Source organism: Podarcis vaucheri (genome assembly GCF_965113315.1).
Source record: "Podarcis vaucheri genome assembly, chromosome: 3".
Lineage (NCBI taxonomy): Eukaryota > Metazoa > Chordata > Lepidosauria > Squamata > Lacertidae > Podarcis > Podarcis vaucheri.
Window position 1 is genome coordinate 126,201,117 of NC_138761.1, and position 25,826 is coordinate 126,226,942.

Below are 25,826 nucleotides of genomic sequence, written 5' to 3' on the forward strand. Positions count from 1 at the left end.
ACTATAAAATTATGTAGATGGACTTTAATATTCTTAGAAAATGGTATTTTATTTGGTTTTGACATTCTGACCTTTGTGTAAGCATATAAAAGACTGAAGCTATCGAATGATATCTGACTAAGTCATTGTCAGAGTCTGCTCACTTAAATTAATGAAGTTAAGTTACTTGATTTTGATGGGTCTATTCTGAGATTGATTAAGATTAGATATCACCCACAATTATTATTATTATCATTCATAAAATACCTAAAATTTAGGAAGCAGAAGCACTGTGTTCACCAATGGTCACCAACCTATTTGGGTCTAAGGGTACATTTGGAATTTTGAGAAGGTGCCAAGGCACCAATCAGGAAATGGCTGCTGCCCGGGGTGTGGCCTAACACAAAATGGCTGCCACCTCCAAAAGAACAGAATAAGAAAAGGGACTGGAACATAAAATGGTTCAAATATGAAAACATCAATTCATTTTTGTTATTGTTCGATAACAATAATGTTTGAAAAACTTTATTTCCCCCCAGACAATGCTAAGTTTCGGTTATCTGCCACTGCTATGCTGCTGTGGATTAGAGCTAGAAAATAGAAGAAAGCTGAATCCAAGAATAATTTTGAATTACTACCGACAGCCATATACATGCATAGTCACAAATATAAAAACATACTTAATGCTGGGTGGCAAGTATTTTTTTTAAAAAAACTATCTTTGTGGAATAAAAAATAATAGAAATACAAGGAAAATATAAATCAAATACATTAAAAACTCACCAGAGTACTGGTTGAACAATACCAGTCCCAACTAGTGTGATGTTTGAGTCTGAATGTCATCTACAAGCTTCTCAAAATTAGGGGTGTATGAGGAAATGATCATAATAATGAATGCCTTTGCACTGTGCTCCCTGTCCCCCCAACAAAAAGCCTTGGGAACCATCCCTGCTGTGAGCCAGGAAGGAAAAGGTGGTGGCAATAATGATGACTCTGCAATGCCTCTCTCCACCAAAACTCAACTTGGGACCCACCAGGAAAAAGATGGCAGTAATAATGAAGATAATGCTGCACCTCCCACAACCTGGGGACAAGCAGGAAAAAGGTGATGGTTATATTGACAAGAAGAATGCTTCTGCACTGGGTTCATCCCCCAAAACAACTTGGAAACAAGCAGGAAAAGGTTATCTTTGTTATGAAGATCATCTTCGTGCTTCTGCATTGGGCTCTGCCCCCAAAACAGCTTTGGAACAGTCCCTGCTGTAGGATATGCAGGAGAAACAAAAAAGGCTTGCCATGGGCTCATTCACAGTTCTACTTTTCCCATGCTTTCTAGGCATGGGTCTGCAGAAAACCAGATTGATGTTTGTTCTCCTTTAGAAGTAAACAGCTGGTTTCCGCAGGAGAAAGTGGTGGGAGAAGCAGAAGTGTGGACAAGCCCCATATCTTCTCTCCTTCTCTCAGTCACACACATAGATTTAACTGTCAGGCAGCTGTAAGCAACTCCCACAGCCGGTTGCCAGGATCGTACAAAGACAAAAAAAATTCTTACCATCTGCTTTTTAATCAGTATTTACAGAAAGAGGCTTGGAACACAGCCTCTTGGATAATGGTGAATCTCCACCCCCCCTCCCACTTCCTCCTTTGTCATCAACATCTCTACGGGTGCTGCTATGTGCCCTCTGTCTTTGAGCTCTTTGCTCTCCCACTTTTAAGGCTTGCCGGGTTCTGGGAGATGGTGGGTCTGGGGAGGCAGTCTCCATCATTCCTCCTCTGCCCAGTTCCTGGCATTAACTGTGGGGTCTCCCAAGCAGCTGGCTCTTCCATGTGCCAGCATGCAGCAAAATACACACAGCTGCAAAGGGAGGATTTCTGTGTTTCTTACCATAACCCCACGTTTTCAAAAAGTTTCTCAAGCAGCAGTTTGTGACTTTTACACATGGCTGGTAGGCAGCAAATTTGTGATAGCTGATTCCCATGCTTCTTCCCCTACCCAGCACACAGATTTCTTTATTATTATTATTTATTATTATTATTTATTATTATTATTATTATTATTATTATTATTATTATTAACTGTATGCCTGCCAGCTGCTCCATGCTGTTGGCAGCAGCAAAATAAACAGAGAAGCAAACTGGTGGATCTAAGGGCTAGAAAGTAAGACAGAAGCAGGAAAAGTGCACTAAAGGGGAGAAGGAAAACAGCCGCTCCTTAGGACCCCAGAGATTCCTATTGCCTGGTATCCAAACAGTTCTTATCAACCACAGCTCTGACTTCACTCAAGGGCTAAAAACACTGACAGGCAGGAGCCCCCAGGCTGCTTCATTTCAAAGAAGTTGCTTAGAAGTGTACCTGCACATTTTGCTTTCTAACTTTTTTCTAGATGGGCTAAAGAAAGGTCAGAGCCTGGGTCCTCTGTTTCTGGGTGCCAATGAAGGCCGTTGTGGATGCCATGGTGCCCACAGGTGCCAGGCTGGCAAACCCCAGTGTACACGGATTAAAGACAAGATAATCCCTGCCCACATCATTATAATCTAAAATACATGACACAAAAGGAAAAAGAGATGTGTAGAGCAGGCAAGAGAAAAACAAACAAACAGCTACCAGTTCTTAATTCTTCTAATGACCAGGATGAATGGAAAATTCAGTTGGGGTGGCACTCCAAGGCAGCAGTTTCTCAATCAAGTTGATAAAGTTGAAATGAAGCAAGTGAGCCTTTTATAGCAGCTCTTAACTCAGCTCTGACCTATGTTATAAAAAGTGACTATGTAAACAACAGTATCCTATTGGTTAATAAGAATGAATTCTGTAAAAATTAAGAGCGCAACATTCTGAAACTGGGCCCCTGTTTGTCCATTCTGATTTTCTTTCTATTATTTTGATTTACTGTATTGCCAGTTTTATTTCATGTTTTCGTATACCACACTGGTATCTGTATAGCAGGCTAAACATTAGTAGGCCAAAAAATTTAATGAACAACAAAAACACGGGGATTTCCTGCTCATGTCAGTAGATTCAGAACAAACAACTACAGAATAATAGATGAAGAAATGTAGGTTCAGTGACCCATAAGGCTAACAAAGTTAGACTGAAACAACCATGGGAAAGTTATAATAACTGAATTGTGCAAAAGAGATCAAAAAGTATAGTTTGGAAAGGGAAAACAATCATGTTACTGAAAGCAGTCATGCTTTCTGACTATTTGTCAAAGAACACTACTGCAAATTAGTCCCAAGTGGGGGGGGGGGGGCTCTGGAGACACACTGGTAGTAGACAAATAGGTAACAGAGCAGTTAGAGCTTTCTTCAAAAAGAAGACTAAAAATAAATAAAATCAATCATAAAAAGTGGGCATACAGCTGTTCATATTTGTGTATGGAGAGAAAGACTTTGAGAAAAACATTTTCCCGCAGTTATACCTGATGAGTGTGAGACAGTGTAATAATGGAAGGAGAATGGCAACATCCATTCTTTGAAAACTGCAATAAGGGCACCACACACCTTTTCCGCAGAATATGGCAAGATGATGGTAATGAGAGAAAAAAGTTAGACTTCATCTGCTTTTCTACACAGCATCACTTTTCATTTCATAACAAGGTCACCAGATCAACATTTCAAGAATAAGAAACACCTCGATACTATTTATTTATTAAAAAGTATTTGCACCCTAGCGTTTTCCTCAAAAATAGCATCCAGGGCTGATAACAAACTTAAAGAGCAAAACATAGACAACTAAAATATGCTTTAAGAAGCTGGATGTTCTGAAGTAAGAGCTGGAACAAATGGCACAACTGCATATAAGAAAGCAGTATTTTCTGACCTGGATTAGTGTTTCCATTCCAAATGGTGATGCCTCTTCTAGATTTGTTGAGAATTTTTTTGCACTGCCGCTCCATACTTCTCAAACATAGTGAGTGGAATAGTTCTCTTTGCCTATTCTATTCTGCTCCCTATAACTAAGAGTATAAGAGATGGGGAGGCTTGAGGAATTTGATTTCTATGAATTGCCATGCACTTCCCAGAAAAATGTGCAGAAGAGAATGTACTTATTCTTCAGATTTGACAGTTCTCTAAAATTTGTGATAATAGTTGTCCTCTCAAAAAGTACCAAAGCACAGTACAAAATATGTATTTCAGGATAAAACTTATAATTATGAATACTGGGATAATATATGTATCTGAATATGTATCTTATGATAAAATGCATTACTGTATTTAAAAACAAATTCTCATGCAGATTAAAAAAAATTAAGAAAACTCAACAGACTAATGAATGAACACATGCAAAACTGATACTGACTGAAAATAGATTGACCTGCCCATTTCTAGTAGGAGATTGCCTGAATTGTCTGAGTTGGGAGACATTCATTGCTCCCCAAATCCATATTGTTATTTAGTTTGTACACAGCAGTAAATGGACATCACAGAAAGGTACCTTGCAGACAGAACTCTAAGTTTTAAGTAATGTGAGCAGGGACTTCTCTGCCTTACCCATCATGTAGTGTATAAGCTGCCCTAAGCAGACATGATGCAATTGTTTTTAGTGTATTAACAGTAATGGTAGCAGAAAGTAATATTAAAATATAATTCAATATAATTAGATTGGTTTTCTACTTTAAAAATGGCTACGTACAATTGTTGCACATTTCCATTTTAGCAGTCTGATCTAGCTAATCAAGAAAAGAGCACTATCTATATAACCTTAGTCCAGACAAAAAGAAAAGATGAACCATTAAAAGCTTAACTAATCTTTGCAATTAGAGCATTTGCTATCTTATGTATAGTCCTTGTAACCTTATGTTTGGGATGCAAAATAATAATCCTGATTCTTATTTCAATAGGTACTTGCTCTTTTCTGCACACTTTGAAGCACATAAATAATTGCATCATTTTGCATAGAAGTAGAGAAGAAGGGATAAAGCCCCCATACTGAAGGAAATAATAGTTTTAAACATTAGATTTTAAGCAGAAAATTGGCTTACCAGGAAGATAAAAAGGAAAATAAAGGAAACATAAAAATTAGCCCTCTGTGACTGAATTGTCTGTCTTTAAGATGAGAAAACTGTTTGATTTACTTTACAGATGTTAGCAAACTGCTAGTTTAATTTCACACTATGAAACTGTGTAAAAAAAAACTAATTAGAAATGCTGAGTGAAAATTTCAATACATGGAGACTCCTACATACACTCCTGAAGAAATGTGTATTTGTTTTTTTCTTCATTGCTTAAACATTTATAGAATCATAGAATCATAGAATCATAGAGTTGGAAGAGACCACAAGGGCCATCGAGTCCAACCCCCTGCCAAGCAGGAAACACCATCAGAGCACTCCTGACATATGGTTGTCAAGCCTCTGCTTAAAGACCTCCAAAGTAGGAGACTCCACCACACTCCTTGGCAGCAAATTCCACTGTCGAACAGCTCTTACTGTCAGGAAGTTCTTCCTAATGTTTAGGTGGAATCTTCTTTCTTGTAGTTTGGATCCATTGCTCCGTGTCCGCTTCTCTGGAGCAGCAGAAAACAACCTTTCTCCCTCCTCTATGTGACATCCTTTTATATATTTGAACATGGCTATCATATCACCCCTTAACCTCCTCTTCTCCAAGCTAAACATGCCCAGCTCCCTTAGCCGTTCCTCATAAGGCATCGTTTCCAGGCCTTTGACCATTTTGGTTGCCCTCCTCTGGACACGTTCCAGTTTGTCAGTGTCCTTCTTGAAGGCTCTACCTACAAATTTATTGCTTATGCACTGTATTCCCATTTCTGTGAACAGTCTAATTTGTTGCTATTGTGGGTGCTATTCATTTTACTTTATTTGAAATCTGTTGTTTTTATTCATTTAAATCTGGCATCATTTTACAGGGTTCGGATACCAACTATCTTGAGTGAAACTTAGTAGGGAACCAGATGCTACTAAGCTGGTTGTCATCTTTCATTCCTAAGGACTTGTGATCTTCTCAGAATCATTATCTCAGTAGAAATATGGCTGACAGTTGCACTGTTCCCAACATAAATCTTAAAAGGTGAACATTTTGGTGTGCTGTATGCAGCTGATAGGCCCAAAGACTCTGCCTGCTCTCCCCCCTGCCGAAATTTCTTGAGACTCTGCCCTCCATCCTGAATTGGGTAGAAGACATATTGGGACATTTTTGCTGACAATCCATATGAAGAACAAGAGGAAGAACAAACAAGAACAAGCTATTTTGTTTTCACCTGAAAGCAGTGTCCAACCTGGAGATAACAGAATAAACAATGTAAGGAGGGAGCTGTAGCCCAAGATAGGAAACAAGGTGGTAAGGGAACATCTAGCTACTTTAAATAAATTTGAATCTCTAGGGCCTGAGGTACCCAAGGATACTCAAGGGGCTTGTGGATGTAATCTCAGAGCCTCTGTCTATAAAGTTTGAGAGTTCTTAGAGAACAGTGGAGGTCCCTGCAGACTGGAGGCATGCAAATGTTGTCCCCATCTTCAGAAGGGAGGAGGGGAGACCCACTACTGATCTGTGAGCTTGACGTCAATATCAGGAAAGGTTCTAGAACAGATAATTCAACAGTCGGTCTGTGAGCACTTAGAAAAGAATACTGTGATTACTAAGACCCAGAATGAGTTTATCAATAATAAGTCATGCCAGATGAATCTCATTTCTTTTTTTGATGGAGTTACAAACTTGGAATGCTGTGGACATAGTGTATCTTGATTTCAGTAAGGATTTTGTCAAAGTCCCCCATTCTTGTGAGGAAGCTCGTAAAATGTGGGTTGAACGAGGGAACTGTTAGGTGGATTTGTAGCTGGTTGACTGACCGAACCTAAAGAGTACTCATTACTGGCTCCCCATCATCCTGGGGAAAAGTGACAAGTGGGGTGCCGCAGAGTTCTGTCATGGGCCTGTTGTTGTTCAACATCTTCATAAATGACTTGGATGAAGGAATTGAGGGGATGTTCATCAAATTTGCAGGTGACACCAAACTGGGAGGGGTAGCTAATGCCGCAAAAGACAGAATCAAAATTAAAAATGACCGTAACAGATTGGAGAACTGGGTGCAAGGTAACAAAATGAATTTAAACGGGGACAAATGTCAGGTTCTGCACTTAGGCAGGAAGAACCAGATGCACAAATATAGGGTGGGGGACACCTGGCTTACTAGCAATACATGTGAAAAGGATCTAGGGATCCAGGTGGACCACAAGCTTAACGTGAGTCAATAATATGATGATGATGCAGCAGCAGCAGCAGCAGCAAAAAAGCGAATGCTATACTAGGCTGCATCAACAGAAGTATAGTGTCCAGATGAAGGGAATTAATAGTACCACTCTATTCTGCCTTGGTTAGACCACACCTGGAATACTGTGTCCAATTCTGGGCACCACAATTTAGGAAGGATGTTGAGAAGTTGAAATGTGGGCAGAGAAGGGCAACCAAGATGATTAAGGGTCTGGAAACCAAGCTGCATGAGGAACGATTGAAGGAGCTGAGTATGTTTAGCATGCATAAGAGGATTGCCGCAGAGTATTTTTGGGGGGGCACAGACCCCTTATTGAAAATATTGGGGCTGGCTGCCCCCTCACCAGATGGCACCCCTTCCCAGACAAAAATTATTGGACCTGAATACTTCAGCCTAACATCAATTCAAACTGCTCATTTAAGACTTTTTCAACTTTTTTCCTTTCATTTCTTCTGCTGTTTTAAAGAATGACACTGTTGTTGTAAATTGATTGTTGTGTTTATTTAAAATGACCACACACACACACGCAACACCTGAGTTTGCTTGTGTTTTTCCACCCTTCTCATCCCTTTTCCTTTATGCATTGTTTTTTAGACTGTAAGCCTGAGGTGGCTGTCTCATGTGTTATTGATCTTCTGTAGGCCACTCTGGAAGTGCTTTGGGATGAAATGTTGGGTAAAACCATTTTCAAATAAATAAATAAGTAAATAACCAACACATAGTAACAGTGTTAAACATGAAGATTTCCAGGATTTAATTTAAATGTCTACCTGCAAGCTGCCATGCTCATAGGTCAAGAGCAGCAAGTTGGCTCTCTCCCTTTCACTGGAACCAGGAGACCAAGGCCACACTTCATCTTTTGCAGTCAACCACCAGCATATAACTCTATCTTCTTTGCTATTTATTGCCAGATGATGCTTTGTTCTTCTATTGCCTAGCTCGGGTGTATCAATATAAGATATCTGAGGGGAAAAAATGCAGGACACATCTGAAATTAGAAAAGCAACACTTTTGTTACTTAGGCTGTCTACACCTAGGTTCTCACAAAATCATTCTGCATGTAAAAATATGATTTGTCCAATGAAGACACTACTTCCTTTTCCAGTTGAATCCCATCTATTCTTTGATTTCACTTGTAGTGATAGCCCAGAATAGTGGTGAAGAAACTCTCCAGAATTAATGTAACGCAGCAGACAATATGGTCTTGAATTGAACTTGGACCTGGAGAAGATCGGTGAAAGTCATCACTAGATTTCAGTCTCAGTTCCCTGTCTATGAAATAGAAACAGCACTGCTGGTTTCTCAGTGCTATTGTGAGGATGGATCAGAGAAAGAAATACCACTGTCTACCTCAAGCTATGGGGATTAGGAGTGTTGCAGAACAGAAACCAATCCCTTGGCTTTAGAGGAAAGAAGCAATATATTGGACTAATACTGAACTGGTGATAATAACCTGTGTAACAGGAACAAATATCTACTTATCACTATATCAATATATTTTTAGTTCACAGCAAAATTCATTTGCATGCATGGTTATTTCTATAAATCACACGTGAATTATGGAAGCATTGATTACAATTCTTTATTGATGGGCACCAGAATTTTTTAAAAAGTTTGTGTCTCCAAGTTTATCTGGTTTACTGCAGAGCAAGCTGCCTGACAAACTTCTAAAAGTTGCTCTGTTTTTAAAATTAAGTTTTGGAAACATATCTTTAAGAGGTTTTGCTTGTATGAGACTATGCCTTAGGTAATTTTATGGAAACAATGCAAATCAATTCATATAATTATGAACATCAATCTAGTTTCAGGTAGTTATGAAACAGAGATAGCTTTGATCACCTTGGTGGATGATCTGTGTGGGGCACACAGTGCCTATGGCGGCTGTCCCTGGTGCCCACAGAGTGCCTTCCTCACTCCTACCCCAACCCAAATCAGGCTTGAAAGAAGTTTCTGTTGTAATAATGTAATAGCTTGTGCTGTGGACTTAGTGTCCATGTGTTTCTCTGGTTTGAAAAGGTGCCCAAGGGTCAGAAAAACATGGAAGCTCCAGATCTAGCCAACCGTAGGCGTTTAAGTTCAACTGATGGCAGTGGGAGAAATAATTGAAAACAATCATGAATTTGACATAAACACCCATTCTTCTCCCATGCCTCCATTTTCTCTTTGACTATTTTAGATGAAAAGCTTCACTGGGTAGCAAGCTATCATACCCGGACTTTATAAAGCGCACTGTTCACAGATGGTGCTATGTAAGTACACAACAACAATATATTTAAACTTGTGCCTAACTCTCCTGTTGAAAATCTAAAACCTAAAAGAAGTAGCTGGGTTTTGTCCATAAATGTATTCTATTTGAGGAGTATGAATCTTAATTAAGTTTGCAGATGCTTTGCACAACATGTAGGGCTGAACTTAAAATTAAGGGCAAAACTAGACATGTTATAGGATGTCAGTGAGTGGAACTTCTGTTTTTTTTACACTTAAGCAGTTACAAGGCCCACTTGTCAATTACATTTGGATTGTGACACTGAGGTTGTATACACCACTTGAATGTAAAAAAATCTTAAAAGCAGTTTAAAGGAAGAATAAAACAAATTATCAACAAAAACAGTTAAAACAATTATTTAAAACATTAAAAATATGTAAAATTAATGATAAGCTAAAAACCAGATTAAAACACATGTCAACATTCTATGTATCTGGACAGGCTAGCCTAAGGAGAAATGTTATTTTTAATGTTATTTATTTATTAATATATATATATGGTTTTAGCACCCTTAACTGGTGCGGGGCACCATGTGTCATTCACTGGGCTATGTAGTGATTCTGTAGCTCTTTTTGGACTACACATATTTGGAATATGCAGAACAACTGACATTAACATCTTCAAGCTGTGGTAGTTTTAAAAAAAAATTGCTTTATCGTGTAGCTGTTTCTTTACTTTAAATTTATTTAACTTTCACTCTTACATTCTGTGGTCAGTGCTTAATCTTAGTAGCTATTTCTATCTGCTTTTTATGAAAGGAATCACAGTGAGGGTGACTGCAATTTTTTTCACAACTCTTTTATCTGCTGTCTTACTGTACCAAAATAAAAATTGTGAACAACAATCTCTTCTCCAAATGAGCCAGCAAACAATGTGTTTCAAAATATTTTCTGTGAGATGAGAAAAATGGATCAAAAAAGGTATTAAGCTGTATCCTGTACGTATACTGGTATATGGAAAAGCACACTGCTCATTTTTAATAATTACTATGCATTACTACTGCACATAGTAAAAATGGTATGTGCATTACATATAGTGATGGGATGGGTCAAATTTGAGAGTTTTTCAGTTCTTTTTTTCAATGTTACATTTTAAGGATTTTGCTTAATTTTTCCATAGAAATCAATGGGATTAACAGTGCTTGATTATGTATAGATTACATCTAAATTTGTATTTAAATGTAACCGTAATACTGAAAACATCTAGGAACTAGCTTCACTATTACGACATGTACTCATGTATGAGTTCCATCCCGTCATTTGTACATGTAAACAAAAGAATACTGTAAGCAGAGATACTTATGTCCCTAGTTTTATAGGTGGATAAGGAAGCACATGAGTTAAGGAGGAATTTACTGCTGTGACTCCAATCAATACCAAAACACACAGTCATGGTTGCTTGACAGCATCGACCTGCATGTAAGGATTTAATGCTACTCATATTAAGTTCCTGCAATACTGACCAAAAGGCTAAGGCTACTTTTTTGAGACACAGCTTCAAACATTAAAAGGTCATTTACAATGTTTGGATGTACCATTTATTTTTCTCCTGGATTAAGAATGCCAAGTGCTGTAAGGGAAGATGTACTTTTCGCCAAGTAATATGGATGAGCCATAGCATCTTGCGTAAAGTTTATGTGGCTCTTGAGAATTGTGTGCCTCTATTCCTCCAAAAGGATTTGTGGAATTTATTATTCAAACTATGTTATTTTGGAGCATGGTTATTTGAAAACATGAGCAGTACACCATCTGGGTGACACATGCCAAGGAAATATAGATTGCACCACATTTCTGCTTAAGGAATTAATGGAAGGTTGATAGCTAGGGGGGTGGAAAAAACCTATCTTGCTATTGCTGGTCAGCAATAATCGAACCACTTTCTGGGGATTAAGCGCATGGCTAAGCCTACTGGACCAGACACTAGCAAAGGGCAGGGGGTCTTCTTATCAGAGAAATGCTTCTGGAGCCAGTCTCACTACATGACAGATTGCTTTCATATTCCTGTCTGCAAGGCAACAAAGGATGGCAGTAATGCGATAATGCCAGAGTGCAATGGGTGTTAAGAACCCGTTGCATTTATGTATTGTATTTAGTAAATAATCAGGCTCATCCAAATTGTGATCTCACCACTCAACCAAGGCCATTAAAAATCAAGGTTAATGCTTTAATAATCCTTTGCTGTTTTTTATGGCCAAAAGAACTTCTTTCTATTTGCATGGTCATAATATTATTGACCTCTTCATCCCCTGAATACACATCAAAAGGAACTGAAATCAAAGTAATTACCACTGTTGTTCTCTCACAGTAAACATTAACTCCTTGTACTCTCCCTTCTGACTCCTCAGTAAATTGAAATGGATTAAAAAGCTATAGGAATGAAAAACTTGTAAAAGGTCAATGGTTTAACTTTCCAAGATGCTGGGAATTTAGAAGAATAAAAGGGGAAATGGAATGGTAGTATTTTTAAGATGTGTGCTGACAGAGCTCACAATCAAATAAATTATTAGATATTAAAGTTAGTAATTTTCTTTTTCCCCCCTCTAAGGCTAATTGCTTTATCTGTAATTGCCCCTCCAAAACTAAATTATTGTGTACTAATGGCAATCTAGTTTAAATACAATGCTTTTAAGCTAATTATATTCTATGTCTTTGCTGATATTTTTATGTAAACTATCCTGGAATTATTTTATATGAACATTTTTCTTTAATTTTGGGGGGATTTAATGTATAAATTTCCTAAATGAATAATAATGTGTGAATGACTGAGGGGGAAAGGTCAGAGAAGAAGGCCTTCCAAACACACTTCCACTGCTCCCCACCTCCTTTACTCTATTTTCCCATCAAGGTGATGGTGCCTAGCAGTAGACACCTTTCCCATGGACCAATTCAGTAACTCAGACTCACACAGTTACTAGTGGTGAAAGTTGTCTGAACAAGACAGCACCGGTCAGATCCCATCAGTTAAGAGCAAGGTGAACAATGGAGAATAAATAGAGTTATAATATTCCACCCTTCCTGTGCTTGCTGGTTTCCCTCCTCTACATGTAAGCAGTGTACTGTGCCCCCCCCCCCAAATGCAGAGGTGCTGGATTGAGTAATTAAGAAAAAATGAAATTAAGGGGAAAATTAGTTCGTCTTTTTCAACTCTTGAGTTTTTTGACTGTGTAATCTATGATACATTTTTTAAAAAGAAAATTACAATTCAATAACACTAAAGTGATATATAACATAATGCCACTTCCTATGCTGTATTCAGTTTTATAGGTAGTAGTTGTAAAAACATAATCCCTTTGAACGTTTAATACATGCATGCATCAATCGAAGGAAAGTAAAGATTAGAACTTCCAAACTCTTGCCAAGTCTATCAGAACTAAACCACTACAATACCCACAAAATAAAAATAGATATATAATAGGAGTCAAGTAGATATATAGATATTTCTAGATATTTCTAACACTTTATTCTACAGTTTGTTACAGAAGCAGCAGGTTTTTCATTGATAATACCTATAAAGAAGAAAATGTAAATGCAAGGGTTAACTTTGCTGCTGGAGAAGATGACCTGGAAGGAGATCTTAAAAAAAAGATTGACTCTATGAAATAAAAGAAAAAAGAAAGAATGGCAACCCAACATGGGATGCTGTCACTCCAAAGGGAAGGGGGCATGGTCAGTGTCCGGACTCAGTGGCCTGGTTCACAAAACATGCTAAACCAGAGCTTTCCAAACTTTTCATGTTGGTGACACACATTTTAGACATGCATCATTTCGCGACACAGTAATTAAGTTTTACTACCAAATCAGAGGCTAAAGTTACCCCTTTCCAGTCCTGGGAGGAGCGCGGAGAGTGTCTGTGTGACACACTGCAGCCGACACTCTAATGTGTTGCGACACAGTTTGGAAAGCTCTGTGCTAAACCAAACCTTGGCTAAATGAGCCCCTGCAAATCTTTAGGCTTGCAGAAAAGAGCGTGCAGTCACTCCGCTCCTCTCCAGTCTTTTTTTTACTGCCACACTAAACTAAGGCAAACTAAGCCAGGCTTCTGGTTAAATTTCCTCGACACTAATTATGAGTTGTAGCCAACTTTTGTTCTTGAATCAAGACCCTTTTGTGAGGAATTTTATCAAAAGCTTTCTTAAAGTCTATTAATTACAATGCCTACTAGATCACCCCTATCTAGATGCATATTGACACTCAAAGAACTCTAAAGGGTTAGTGAGACAAGACTTACATTTCAGTGCTGCCTCAATGAAGAGGAGGTGGAGGCAGCGTTCTCTGGGCAGTACTGTGTTCTTTGGCATGGGGATGTGGCAAGGCAGTAGTAGTAAGATGGGAGGAGCACTGGGGCAACAGCCCCACAAACGTACATGTACAAACCTGGAGCTCCCCTGACCTCATTGCTGCTACCTTACCCTGCCCAGACAAGCATATTGCTGCCACCAGAACAGCGCCATTGTCTCCACCTCATACACAAGCTGCTCTTGCTGCCTTTGTAGAAGCTATGTTGATTTTTCTTCAACAAGTGTTGCTCTATCAGACATTGTTGCTCAGGCAAGCTAGCATAACCAATGGTCAAGGATGATGGGAGTGACAAAGGTTCCACTTCTTTATACCACTTTGGTCTAGGAAGACTGTTCAGTGGCACATGGGTGCAGGAGTTGAACCGAGCAATGGCCTCCAGCCATCTGGCTCCAGTTTGCCATTCTCTTGGGTAATGGATACTACATACTATTAATTGGGGAACCTTAGAAATTTAATGGTGTAAGCCTTGAAGGCGGGTACAGGTGTCACTGGAGCAGCAGTGCCTTGCGCCTTCTTTGGTCTCGTCTGTATCAATCTGGCAATATTACCTGTATCAATCTGGATGAGTTCGCTGATTTTGTTGGGAACATGGTCTATGAATTCTCAGTTTTCCGTAAGTTTTCTGATAAGGCTGAAAACTGGAGCCTACTAAAAATATCAAAAAATAATCACCAATCTCATCTTTTGCCGCCCTGCAGCTAGGGCACTTAATGTGGCAAACACCTGGCTGCTACCATCCTCCTGCCTAGCTCAATTCCTGGGGAAACATAACAGACTGAAGACACTGTGAGCTTGGGCATCTCATAAGTAAGTTGCCACAAAGATGGGCTCAAGGTGCTGCATAAATTTTCCAAAATGAAGTCCAGAGTGTATCAGTGGGAACAGCTTGCAGAGTGAAACATGCAATGGGAGAAAGACAGCAGCATGGAAACCACACAGCCCTCCTTCCCTCCTGTTTATAAGATTTGGTAAGTCTGGTTCTTTTGATACTTTTGTAGAAAAACTGAGTATAAATAACATGGTGAACTAACTGTGAAAAGTGAGGGCTTGTCCTTCCAAAGTGCTTCTCTGAATTTTATTTTTCTGCCAGGCTTGGAGGTGTACTGGGCCAGGGGAGGGGGTCCTTTAAGAAACCTCCTTTAAGTGCCAGATGCAGATATAACTATCTATTCATAATTTCAAAATAAGAGTGCCATTACTTATTTTTCTCTAAATACCTTGGCACAGCCTGTGGCCATATGTACAGGTCACAGTCTAACCTAATAAATCTGCAAAGAGTCTCCTGCATTATCATTTTAAAATTGTTAGCATATTCCAGCCTGAATTTCCACTGTGCCCTCAACCAGGAACTTTGTTTTTTAAACATCAAATCTGAGGAAGAGTTCTGTTAAACTCAAAAGGTAGCTTACTGATTTGTGATTTTAGATGGTCCTAATAAATATTGTGTTATTGATACTGCTTTGACTCCCCGCCCCCGCAATGGATCAAAGCTGTCTGTGGTTTTTCCTTCTTTTCTTAAATAGTTATACTTATAATGTTTCTGGCATAATATGTATTGGGCTATGCATATGGGTCCAGAAACATGGTTAGAAAATAAATTATCAAAGCAGTTGCCCTCCCAATATAGCTTTGCAGTTAGGCTAAACGTCCACAGATCATGATCATGGGTACTAAAAGCCCATGCTTAACAAATACTCAGCCAGGCACAAGTGTGCATCATTTTGAAGTAAGCAACATATCAGCTCAGTTCCTTGTGAACAGTGAACTGTCTCAAATCCATGTTACAGAGGTTGGATCAATCTTGCAAACACAAGTCAGTGCTGAAAGGAGGCCTTGAACTGAAACAGCCTGGAAAATGTATTTGATGTCCATTCTAGCAGAGAGTATTCCCAACAAACAAGTTATAATTTAATGTGGTAAAAAGTGTAACATAATCCAAGAAAAGCCAGCCTTACTGCTATAAACCCGATTAAGCAAAAATAAAATAAAAGAAGAAAAAAGTGGCAGGATGGAAAAATATTGGTGAGCAAAACATTTTCCTGCATTCTGCATTCTAGTACCACTTAGGGTGAGGGGAGGAGGGATTCTTTCGATGCACTAGAGAGCAGCCTCTTTACTAATCTCCACTCTGTATTTTGAAAAGAGACAATATGAAATAAAAAAGTTTACTTATTTGCTTTGAAGAATCTCCAGCCTCATATTTTGTACATTTTCCAGATACGTTAAGAAGGGGAAAATTCATTCAAAACCCCTGTATCAAAGCTAAATAGCACATATCATCTATGTTGCTCTGGATTCTGGATCTCTGTCGCATACAGTAACCTCCTCTACAGCATTCATGCATAAAGGGGGGTGGGCTGCCATATCCAGCCAGATTTGCAGAAGACTTGGCCCCTTAACACTTGCCTTAGACCCTCCCAATTATTATCATTTGCAAAGATCATCATCATTTGTACCATTATTTTATTTTAAATTACTATACTGTTGTGAATATCTGTGGCTCTCCAGTTCCATGGTGTTATGTTTCCAAGGGGTTGCTCAAGAGCAAGCAGGCAAATATCTCCCTACTTGGCTCCCTACTTGGTTTTGCTGCCAAAATAAACTTTATCTGTCCGGAGCGCCACTCTCCCGTGGCTAACTCAATCGCTGGCAGAATCTGTGAGTGGGCGGTTCCTAAACTTTCCCCAGCAAAGCAGCTTCTTGATGCCCAGTCTGCGCCTCCCCTCTCTGCGTGGATGCTTTCTGCACAAAGAGGGCGTGGGCAGCGGAGGACTCCTTTCTTCCCCGCTTCTCCCAGGCAAGGAGTCCTGGGACCGCCTGGCCACTTCCGACTCCTGCACCTCCTCTCCACTGGAGGCGTGTTTACTCTCCTCCGTTGAAGAGGAGCTACTTCCCACGATCCCTGTAGGCTCTCTATAATTCATTTGGCTTTTGCTCTCTCCCTCCTGAACTGATGGCAGTTCCCTGACACATGGTGAGCAAATTATCTCTGTTATAGAAACAAATATAGGAGATACTAGATTACTAACTCAAGACAGAAACCCATTTTATTTAGAATCCTATACTATAGATGCTTAGCATAATAGTTATGATACGATACGATAATCAATACGATAATCCTTATTGTCATTGTCCCATACAGAACAACGAAACTGAAAAAAATCTACATCAGATATTCAAAAACCAACAAGTCTGCTATCCCAGCTATCCCAACTTGGTTAGCCCCCTAAGAACTCTGATACCCCATAATTACAGTAAATACAATATACTCCCACAGAGACTCCTTACACTGCGTTTAAAACCAAAATCGCATTTGGACAGAAACTGTTTCTCAGGCGGCTAGTCCTAGTCTTTATAACCCTGTGCCTTCTTCCAGAAGGCAAAAGCTGAAAGAGATCATTTCCGGGGTGCACACTATCTCTGAAGTTTTCTTATGGCACCTGGAAGCATAGATTTGATCCAAGGTGGGAAGAGTGCACCCAATTATTCTCTCCACAGTCTTTACAACTGGACAGCATTGTTTTTTCCCCTAACTGTGCACACACACCCAAACCACACACAGAGACCATAAGTTAATACACTCTCAACAGTACAATGGTAAAATGCCATCCAGTTAATCCAAGAGTAGTCTGCCTAAAGTTACTTTATCTCTGGGAGTCATTTAAAAGAGTTATCTATAATACTTGGCTGTTTCAAGCTTCAGTTTTTTAAAAAAACTAGAACCTTTCAAATAGTTACAATTTCAAAATTAGTTTTGGATATTTTAGTAAGAGACACTTATTACCTATCCACTCTTAGTATATGTTTGCCCATAATTATAATGATCAAACTTGCAAACATCACAGGTGGTTGTACCTTAAAATCCAAGGAGGAGAGTTTTTCAAGCTTTATGTTTGCATCAGGAGAATGTGCCTTCTTTGTGAACTGAATAAAGCAGAGTTTGCTTTGCTCCCAAAAGGACAAGATCATGAAACTGTCTGTAAGAACAGCTGGAAAACAAAGAAAAACTGTCAACACTGTAATACCTGACTGTCACCACCAAGAAAACAAATTACTGAAGTCTCCACTGAGACACTGGGGAAAGAAAAGCAAATTTTCAGTGCTACACCTTAAAATATTACATTCAGCATTCTGTGATCTCCTAAAGGACAGCAGTGTTTCATCTTCTCAGGATCTTGCTGGAAATGAGAAATAAAGCTTAGGGGGTACTCAGATTAAGTACAGCTAAATAAATTATCATATTCCAAATCCCTTCTGTAATATAATAATGCTTTCTCATCCTATATTCATTTCTTCTTCAGTTATTTTAGAATTTGAAATCTAACTCTCTTTTATGATAGCTTTCACTGATTGAGTGAAAATACTGTTATTCAGCTGCAATCAAGCATACATGGGGGAAAAAGTACCAGAGAGGTGGCAGATTCGACTACAGCAGTTGAGTTTCTTGCAGCTGTTGAGTCAAAGGACAGACAAATCTGGGAAGTTTTCACATACAACATACCAGAAGTGAATTGTCCCAACTGTCAGCCTTCTGAAGTTTAGAAAACTGCCAATATGCAGAAAGTACTACTACAGATAAAGCGTGAAAGTGTTCAGCATTTGCTGTCAAGAACTGACCTCCTTGCTAACCATCGCATCAGGCCTATGCTACTCATTTTAATTTCTACACAGATGCTACACTGAATTTAGAATATCTCTCCCTAAAACTTTCTGTATGTTATCATATAAATCTCTTGGAAGTAGCCTCAGGATGAATGGCGGATGTAGGAAATCTCTTTTAAGAATGAAATTATCCCTATGGGGTAGAATTTCAGTAATCAAATTAATGTACTACCCAAGATGTTGTTTGTTTTTCGGTCAATCCTGATTTTACATGGTGTGCGTGATTTTAAAGAGTGGCAAAAAGTAATTACAAGATTTATCTGGCAAGGGAAGAAACCAAGAATAAAATTTAAATTACTTACAGATGTTAAAGAAAGAGGAGGTTTCGCTCTACCAGATCTGAAATTGTATTATGAAGCTTCTTGCCTTTGTTGGTTAAGGGATTGGATATTGTTAAAAAAAACACCAGATCTATTAGATGTGGAAGGATTTGATAACAGATTTGGGTGGCAAATTTATGGTATGAGAAGGTAAAAGTTCACAAAGGTTTTTTGAACCACATAATTTGAAAATCAATATATGAGGTGTGGAATAGATATAAGAGTTTATTAGAGTGTAAAATGCCATGGTGGTTGTCGCTGTTGGAGGCAACAACTATAAAAAAAGTTAAATGTGGAAAAAATTGGGCCACCTGTGGAGATTTGGTGATGGAAATAGATAATCAGTGGAAATTAAAACCTTATGAGGAAGTTAAATATCTGGTATATGATTGGTTGCATTATTGTCAAATAAATGAAGTGTTTAAAGATAAAAAGAAAAATGAATTTGAATATAAAAGATCCAGGTTTGAATTGGATTTATTAAGCAATAAAGTAAAAATATTGTCAAAAATGTATAAGTTACTATTGGAATGGCATACAAATGATGAAGAAGTTAAATCTGCAATGATACATTGGGCAAAAGATATTGGTCATAATATACAGTTAGAAGATTGGGAAAGGATGTGGAAAGATGGAATAAATTTTACTGCATGCAGTTTGCTTAAAGAAAATATAATGAAAATGATGTACAGATGGTATTTAACACCAGTGAAATTAGCAAAAATGTATAGAACAAATAATCAATGCTGGAAATGTAAAGAAAAAGAAGGTACCTTTTATCAAATGTGGTGGGTTTGTAAGGAGGTGAAGGCTTTTTGGAAAATGATATACGTCTATTAAAAAAAACCCCAGAAGCTTTCTTGATAGGTATTGTAGGTAGAGAAATACATAAGCAAGATAAAGCATTGTTTTTATATGCAACAACTGCAGCAAGAATATTATTAGCCGAAAGATGGAAACAAGAAGAGATACCAATGAAAGAAGAGTGGCGGATGAAACTATTGGACTATGCAGAATGGGCGAAATTGACGGGGAAAATTCGGAACCAGCAGGACCAGACTTTTCTGAAAGACTGGAATAAATTTATGTTATATCTGAAAGACAATTGTAAACAATTGACATCGCTAGCAGGGTTACAAGAAGATTTGTAAGGTTAAATGATTATGAATTATTATTAAGTATAATATATAAATGATTGATAAAGACTAAGGTTTAATAATAATAAAAACTTACAAAAATGCAATATTAGAGAGTAGGTGGAAAAACCAAAAGTCGGGGATGAGGGAAGTCTTAGGCTTATATAGCCAAATATAGTTTTGATGATTATAGAAAAATGATGTTATGCTGGAAAATATTTGTAAAACCTTATAAAAATTATTATAAATAACAAAAACAAATCTCACAGCAGCCAACTAAACACAGCCAACCATACCTTGGGCCCCACACCCAAACTCTCTCACTACCAAGGAAATACAATAAAGAAACAGAAAGAGAACCCACCCAAATGATGGGGGCATAAAAACCCCACACTAAATATAAGAATGTTTACCACTTCTCTCCCCTATTGCCCCTCTTTTCTCCTTCCCTAACCTTGTATATAGAACACTAATGCCTCACATCATATGTAATTGATATATAGAAAAACTTTACAATAAGAAAAAAGTGACAATGCACATCCTTCTGTAAATCAAGAAAATCTAAATAAATAAATAATCCCCTCCCCAGTTTTATTGTTCATGAGATGTCAAAGGTATGGCAATCTGCACCTTTTAGTTTTCATGACCTGTCCAAGGATTTGAACCTGGGTCCCCAATCCGAATACAGGATCCTACCCACTATGTATTTAAATTTATTCAATTAATTGATTAGTTTGTTTTCCCTAGCGCAGCTGTAATTTTAAACTGCTCAGATGGCAGTTAAATTAAATACAGTATGTAATGTATAGCAGTAAAGGCTAGATGAAAGCTATGTATGAACTGTACAGTACACTGTTTAGGAGTGACAAGTGCAACTTAAGTTAAAGGATCTTTCTGTTATACGGATTTGGCTCAAGACACAAGTTGTTACCTATTCTAGATAGAGTGGCAAGCGTGCCTCTTTCAAGCTTTAACTACTTGAACCAAGCAGGTTCTGTCACCCTATCTATACCACCCATGGGAAGTACATTAGCACTAATAAATATAAAATCTGCTTACTGCTTGGGAACATCAACAATGCTAATATCCTTTCTGGAAGAAAGCCTCTGTCAAGGTATTATTCTAAAGAAAGCTTTGAACTGAGTTCACCTCAGACTTTTGTAACTGCAAGCCATTCAAATACTGTCTATGGGGCATGAGGGACAAAAATTGCAGCCCCAGTATTGAAGCAAGTTTACTGATAACAACATAACTTAATCCATTAAAATGCATTAAACCCAATGAAAGTATAAAAATGTTCATCTGCTATATCTAAGGAACAATAAAAACCAAAGGCCCAGGCAGGCTCAAGTGAACAGATGAGTTTTCACTAGCTTACAAAATATCACTCCTTCCAGTGTCTTTCAAATACAGGAAAAAACACATATTTCCTATTTTGCAATTCATCATATGTTTTCTGGACAACTGTACATACTATTTGATTGCTGTAACAGTTAATGCATACTAGTTTACAACAAAGTACAGCTTTGTTTCAGCTAGAAGCATAATCTGGAACCTTGTATCAAGCAGTCCTTTTATAAGACAGAATTACTTAGAAGGGCAATTGTGAAATTAATGTATTTCTGTACAGGGCTTTCCACATACATGCAAAAACGTGATGTAAGATTATTTAAAGACTAGGGCTGCAATTTTTATCCATCACGTCCCTCAGACAGTATTTAGTTTTCAAAGTCTATTTTTTTTTAAAAAGGGATTGTTTCCCACAGATAAGGGTACTCACAAGAGAAGCAGGAAGCTCACAAGAGAAGCATAGAAGCAAGAGTTCCACAAGGGCTATTTGACGGTACATTGCACTTGGCACATGAAGGTTCCATTGGTTATCCTGACTAATAACAACTGATAGATATCCTCTAAGATTTTGTCTAATACCATTAAAAGCCACATGCTTTGTGTTCATTTTTTTCAATAGTGCTTTAGCTTTTCTGACTTTGTGTCTACACGTGCTGGCTATTTGTTTGAATTCCTCTTTGGTGGTTTCCCCCCTTTTCCATTTTTTGTACACATCCTTTTTTAATCTTAATTCAGTTAAAAGTTCTTTAGATAGCCACCCTGGCTTCTTAAGGCACCTTCCATGTTTCCGTCTCATTGGTATTGCCTGACGTTGTGCTTTTACTATCTCCCTCTTAACAAACTCCCAGCCATCATGAACTCCCTTTCCTTTTAGTATTGTTGTCCATGGGATCTCACCCAGCACTTCCCTAAGTTTTATGAAGTCGGCTTTCTTAAAGTCAAGAAATTGAGTCCTAGTATGCTTGGCTGCTCCTTTCCGCTGTATAGTAAACTTCAGAAGAGCATGATCACTCGCGCCTAATGATCCTTCCACTTCTACCCCACTAACCAGGTCATCAACATTGGTTAGGACCAGATCTAAAATGGCTGTTCCTCTTGTTGCTTCTCCCACTTTCTGGACAATGAAGTTGTCTGCAAGGCCAGTGAGGAATCTGTTTGACCTTAAGCTCTTGGCTGAGTTTGACGTCCAACAAATATCCGGGTAATTGAAGTCCCCCATTACTACTATCTCCCTTCCTTTTGCATGCTTGGCCATCTGTTCCAGGAAGGCATCATCTATGTCCTCCGTTTGGCTTGGGGATCTATAGTAAACTCCCACAATGAGGTCTCTGTTATTCTTCTCTCCCTTAATTTTGACCCAAATGCTCTCACTTTGGCTTTGAGGATCTAAATCTTGGATCTCTTCACAGGTATACACATCCCTGACATATAACGCCACTCCTCCTCCTTTCTTGTCTGGTCTGTTTCTCTGAAATAGATTGTATCCCCCCATTATTACATTCCAATCGTGGGACTTATCCCACCAGGTTTCAGTGATGCCTATTATGTCATATTTAGTTTGCTGTACTAAGAGCTCAAGCTCATCTTGTTTATTTCCCATGCTTTGCGCATTAGTGTACAGACATTGAAGTCCATTAATCATTCCCCCGTGTCTCTTATTTAAGGATTTTTTCCTCCCACCACTAGGTCCGCGTGCTGTTTGCTCCATCTGGTCTATGACATTTGGATGATCATCTTCATCAATTGATAGACTCCTACCTTCAGGAGCACTGTCTCCCTCCCCCACATTAGTCAGTTTAAAGCCCTCCTGATGAGGTTTCTGAGATTTTTGGCAAAAACATTTCTCCCAACCATTGTGAGGTGCAGCCCATCACTTGCCAGAAGTCCATCTTCAAGAAACTGCAGTCCGTGATCTAAGAATCCAAACCGTTCCTGTTTACACCATTTGCGAAGCCAGCTGTTCACTTCCACTATTTTCCCCTCTATCTCTGGGCCACGTCGTTCAACTGGGAGGACAGACGAGATGACAATTTGTGCATTTAGTTGCTTCAATTTCCTGCCGAGAGCCTCGTAGTCTCTTTTGATCTTCTGGAGGCTATTGCTTGCAGTGTCATTTGTTCCCACATGAACCAAGAGGAAGGGGTATTCGTCAGTGGGTTTTATGATTCCTTGCAGTCGTTCAGTTACATCTTGGATCTTAGCCCCAGGGAGACAGCACACTTCCCGAGACATCTTGTCAGGCCCACAGATCACTGCTTCTGTTCCCCTCAGTAGGGAATCCCCTATCACCACTACACGCCTCCTCTTGGGTTTGGTCGGGGTTCTTCCGTGAGCTGTCCGTTTCAAGGTTGCCTGCACATTCCCTGAGGACTGACTTTGCTGCTCGTCTTCATATACCTGATCGACTGTAATGAGGGAGAGATCCTCAAATGGAGTCTGCTCTTCGTCTTCCATACTAGGGGAGAGGACCTCAAAGTGATTGTGTATTTCTAAACAATCAGATGGAACCCTGGGCCTCCTACTTCTTTGAGTCACGTTTCTCCATATATCTGGCTCCTGTGTTGGTGAACTAGACTCCTTCTCAGGGGAGTCCCCTGTCTCCCCCTTGGTGGAGACAGTGTGCTCTGTTGCTTCCAAGAAGAGCTCCAGCTCTCTAATTCTTTGGAGTGTAGCTACACGTTCCTCCAGTTGCTGGACTTTGTCTTTTAAGAGGGCAATCAACATGCAATTGCTGCAGGTAAAGCTGCCTGCAACCTTTGGCAAGATGGCAAACATTGCGCAGGAATCGCAGGCGACTGCAGCTGTTCCCTCCCCTTCCATCTTGAGATCGTGTCGTTGGGGGTGGCTACAGAGGTCCTCCATCATAAAAAGCTTGAAGACAGGACAAATAACTTCCCCCACACAAAAAAAAACCACCTAGGTCTCCCCCAACAAACGTTTGAGACTAGCTCCCCTAAATCTAAAAGATGGATATAACTGCGCGCGCCGCTAGGCACGCGCCGCTGCCCTGCTAACTCTGATAAGCTCCTCCCACAGCTAATCCCCTGCCTCAACAGAAACCCTGCCCCCTCTGACCTTTACACAGGGAAAACAGCTAATCAGCCACAAAGAAACACACACACACACACACACACACACACACACGAAAACCCTTTTTGCTCCTTCTTCAACTGCTGCCCTGCAAACTCAGGTTAAAAGCAACAAAAAAGGCTTTTATGGGTATGTTCGTAGCAAAAGGAAGAACAAAGAAACAGTGGGGTCACTCAGAGGAGAAGATGGTGAAATGCAAACAGGGGACACAGAAAGGGCTGAACTCCTCAATGCCTTCTTTGCCTCAGTCTTCTCCGATAAAGAAAACAATGCCCGACCTGAAGAATTTGGAGCAAATGATTCAGCAAAGGAAACACAGCCCAGAATAACTAAGGAGATAGTACAAGAATATTTGGCTAGTTTAGATGTATTCAAGTCTCCAGGGCCAGATGAACTGCATCCCAGAATATTAAAAGAACTGGCAGATGTGATCTCAGAACCACTGGCAGTCATCTTTGAGAATTCCTGGAGAACAGGCGAAGTCCCGGCAGACTGGAGGAGGGCAAATGTTGTCCCTATTTTCAAAAAGGGGGAAAGAGAGGACCCAAATAATTACCGCCCAGTCAGTCTGACATCAATAGCAGGGAAGATTCTGGAGCAGATCATTAAGCAAACAGTCTGTGAGCACCTAGAAAGGAATGCTGTGATCACCAATAGTCAGCATGGATTTCTGAAAAATAAGTCATGTCAGACTAACCTGATCTCATTTTTTGACAGAATTACAAGCCTGGTAGATGAAGGGAACGCAGTGGATGTAGCCTACCTTGATTTCAGCAAGGCATTTGACAAGGTGCCCCATGATATTCTTGTAAAGAAGCTGGTAAAATGCGGTCTTGACTATGCTACCACTCAGTGGATTTGTAACTGGCTGACTGACCAAACCCAAAGGGTGCTCATCAATGGTTCCTCTTCATCCTGGAAAAGAGTGACTAGTGGGGTGCCACAGGGTTCTGTCTTGGGCCCGGTCTTATTCAACATCTTTATCAACGACTTGGATGATGGACTCAAGGGCATCCTGATCAAATTTGCAGATGACACCAAACTGGGAGGGGTGGCTAACACCCCAGAGGACAGGATCACACTTCAAAACGACCTTGACAGATTAGAGAACTGGGCAAAAACAAACAAGATGAATTTTAACAGGGAGAAATGTAAAGTATTGCACTTGGGCAAAAAAAATGAGAGGCACAAATACAAGATGGGTGACACCTGGCTAGAGAGCAGTACATGTGAAAAGGATCTAGGAGTCTTGGTTGACCACAAACTTGACATGAGCCAACAGTGTGACGCGGCAGCTAAAAAAGCCAATGCAATTCTGGGCCTCATCAATAGGAGTATAGCATCTAGATCAAGGGAAGTAATAGTGCCACTGTATTCTGCTCTGGTCAGACCTCACCTGGAGTACTGTGTCCAGTTCTGGGCACCACAATTCAAGAACGTGTCCAGAGGAGGGCAACCAAAATGGTCAAAGGCCTGGAAACGATGCCTTATGAGGAACGG

At 39.4% G+C, this 25,826-nt stretch overlaps 1 protein-coding gene across 5 annotated transcripts in view; it reads right to left on the bottom strand.

The window, feature by feature from the left end:
* The window catches only part of WDPCP (WD repeat containing planar cell polarity effector), a 183,203-nt gene that overhangs the window by 92,405 nt on the left and 64,972 nt on the right, over positions 1–25,826 (bottom strand). For all 5 annotated transcript variants that reach the window (XR_014217731.1, XM_082215763.1, XM_082215765.1 and 2 more), the window contains exons 8-9: positions 17,624–17,757; positions 7,975–8,166 (exon numbers count right to left, since the gene is read on the bottom strand). Coding sequence is in view for 4 of the 5 variants with exons in the window: in XM_082215763.1 (XP_082071889.1) it covers positions 7,975–8,166; positions 17,624–17,757 (326 nt within the window). In the remaining variant the exon portion in view is untranslated. The remainder of the gene's footprint in view (positions 1–7,974; positions 8,167–17,623; positions 17,758–25,826) is intronic.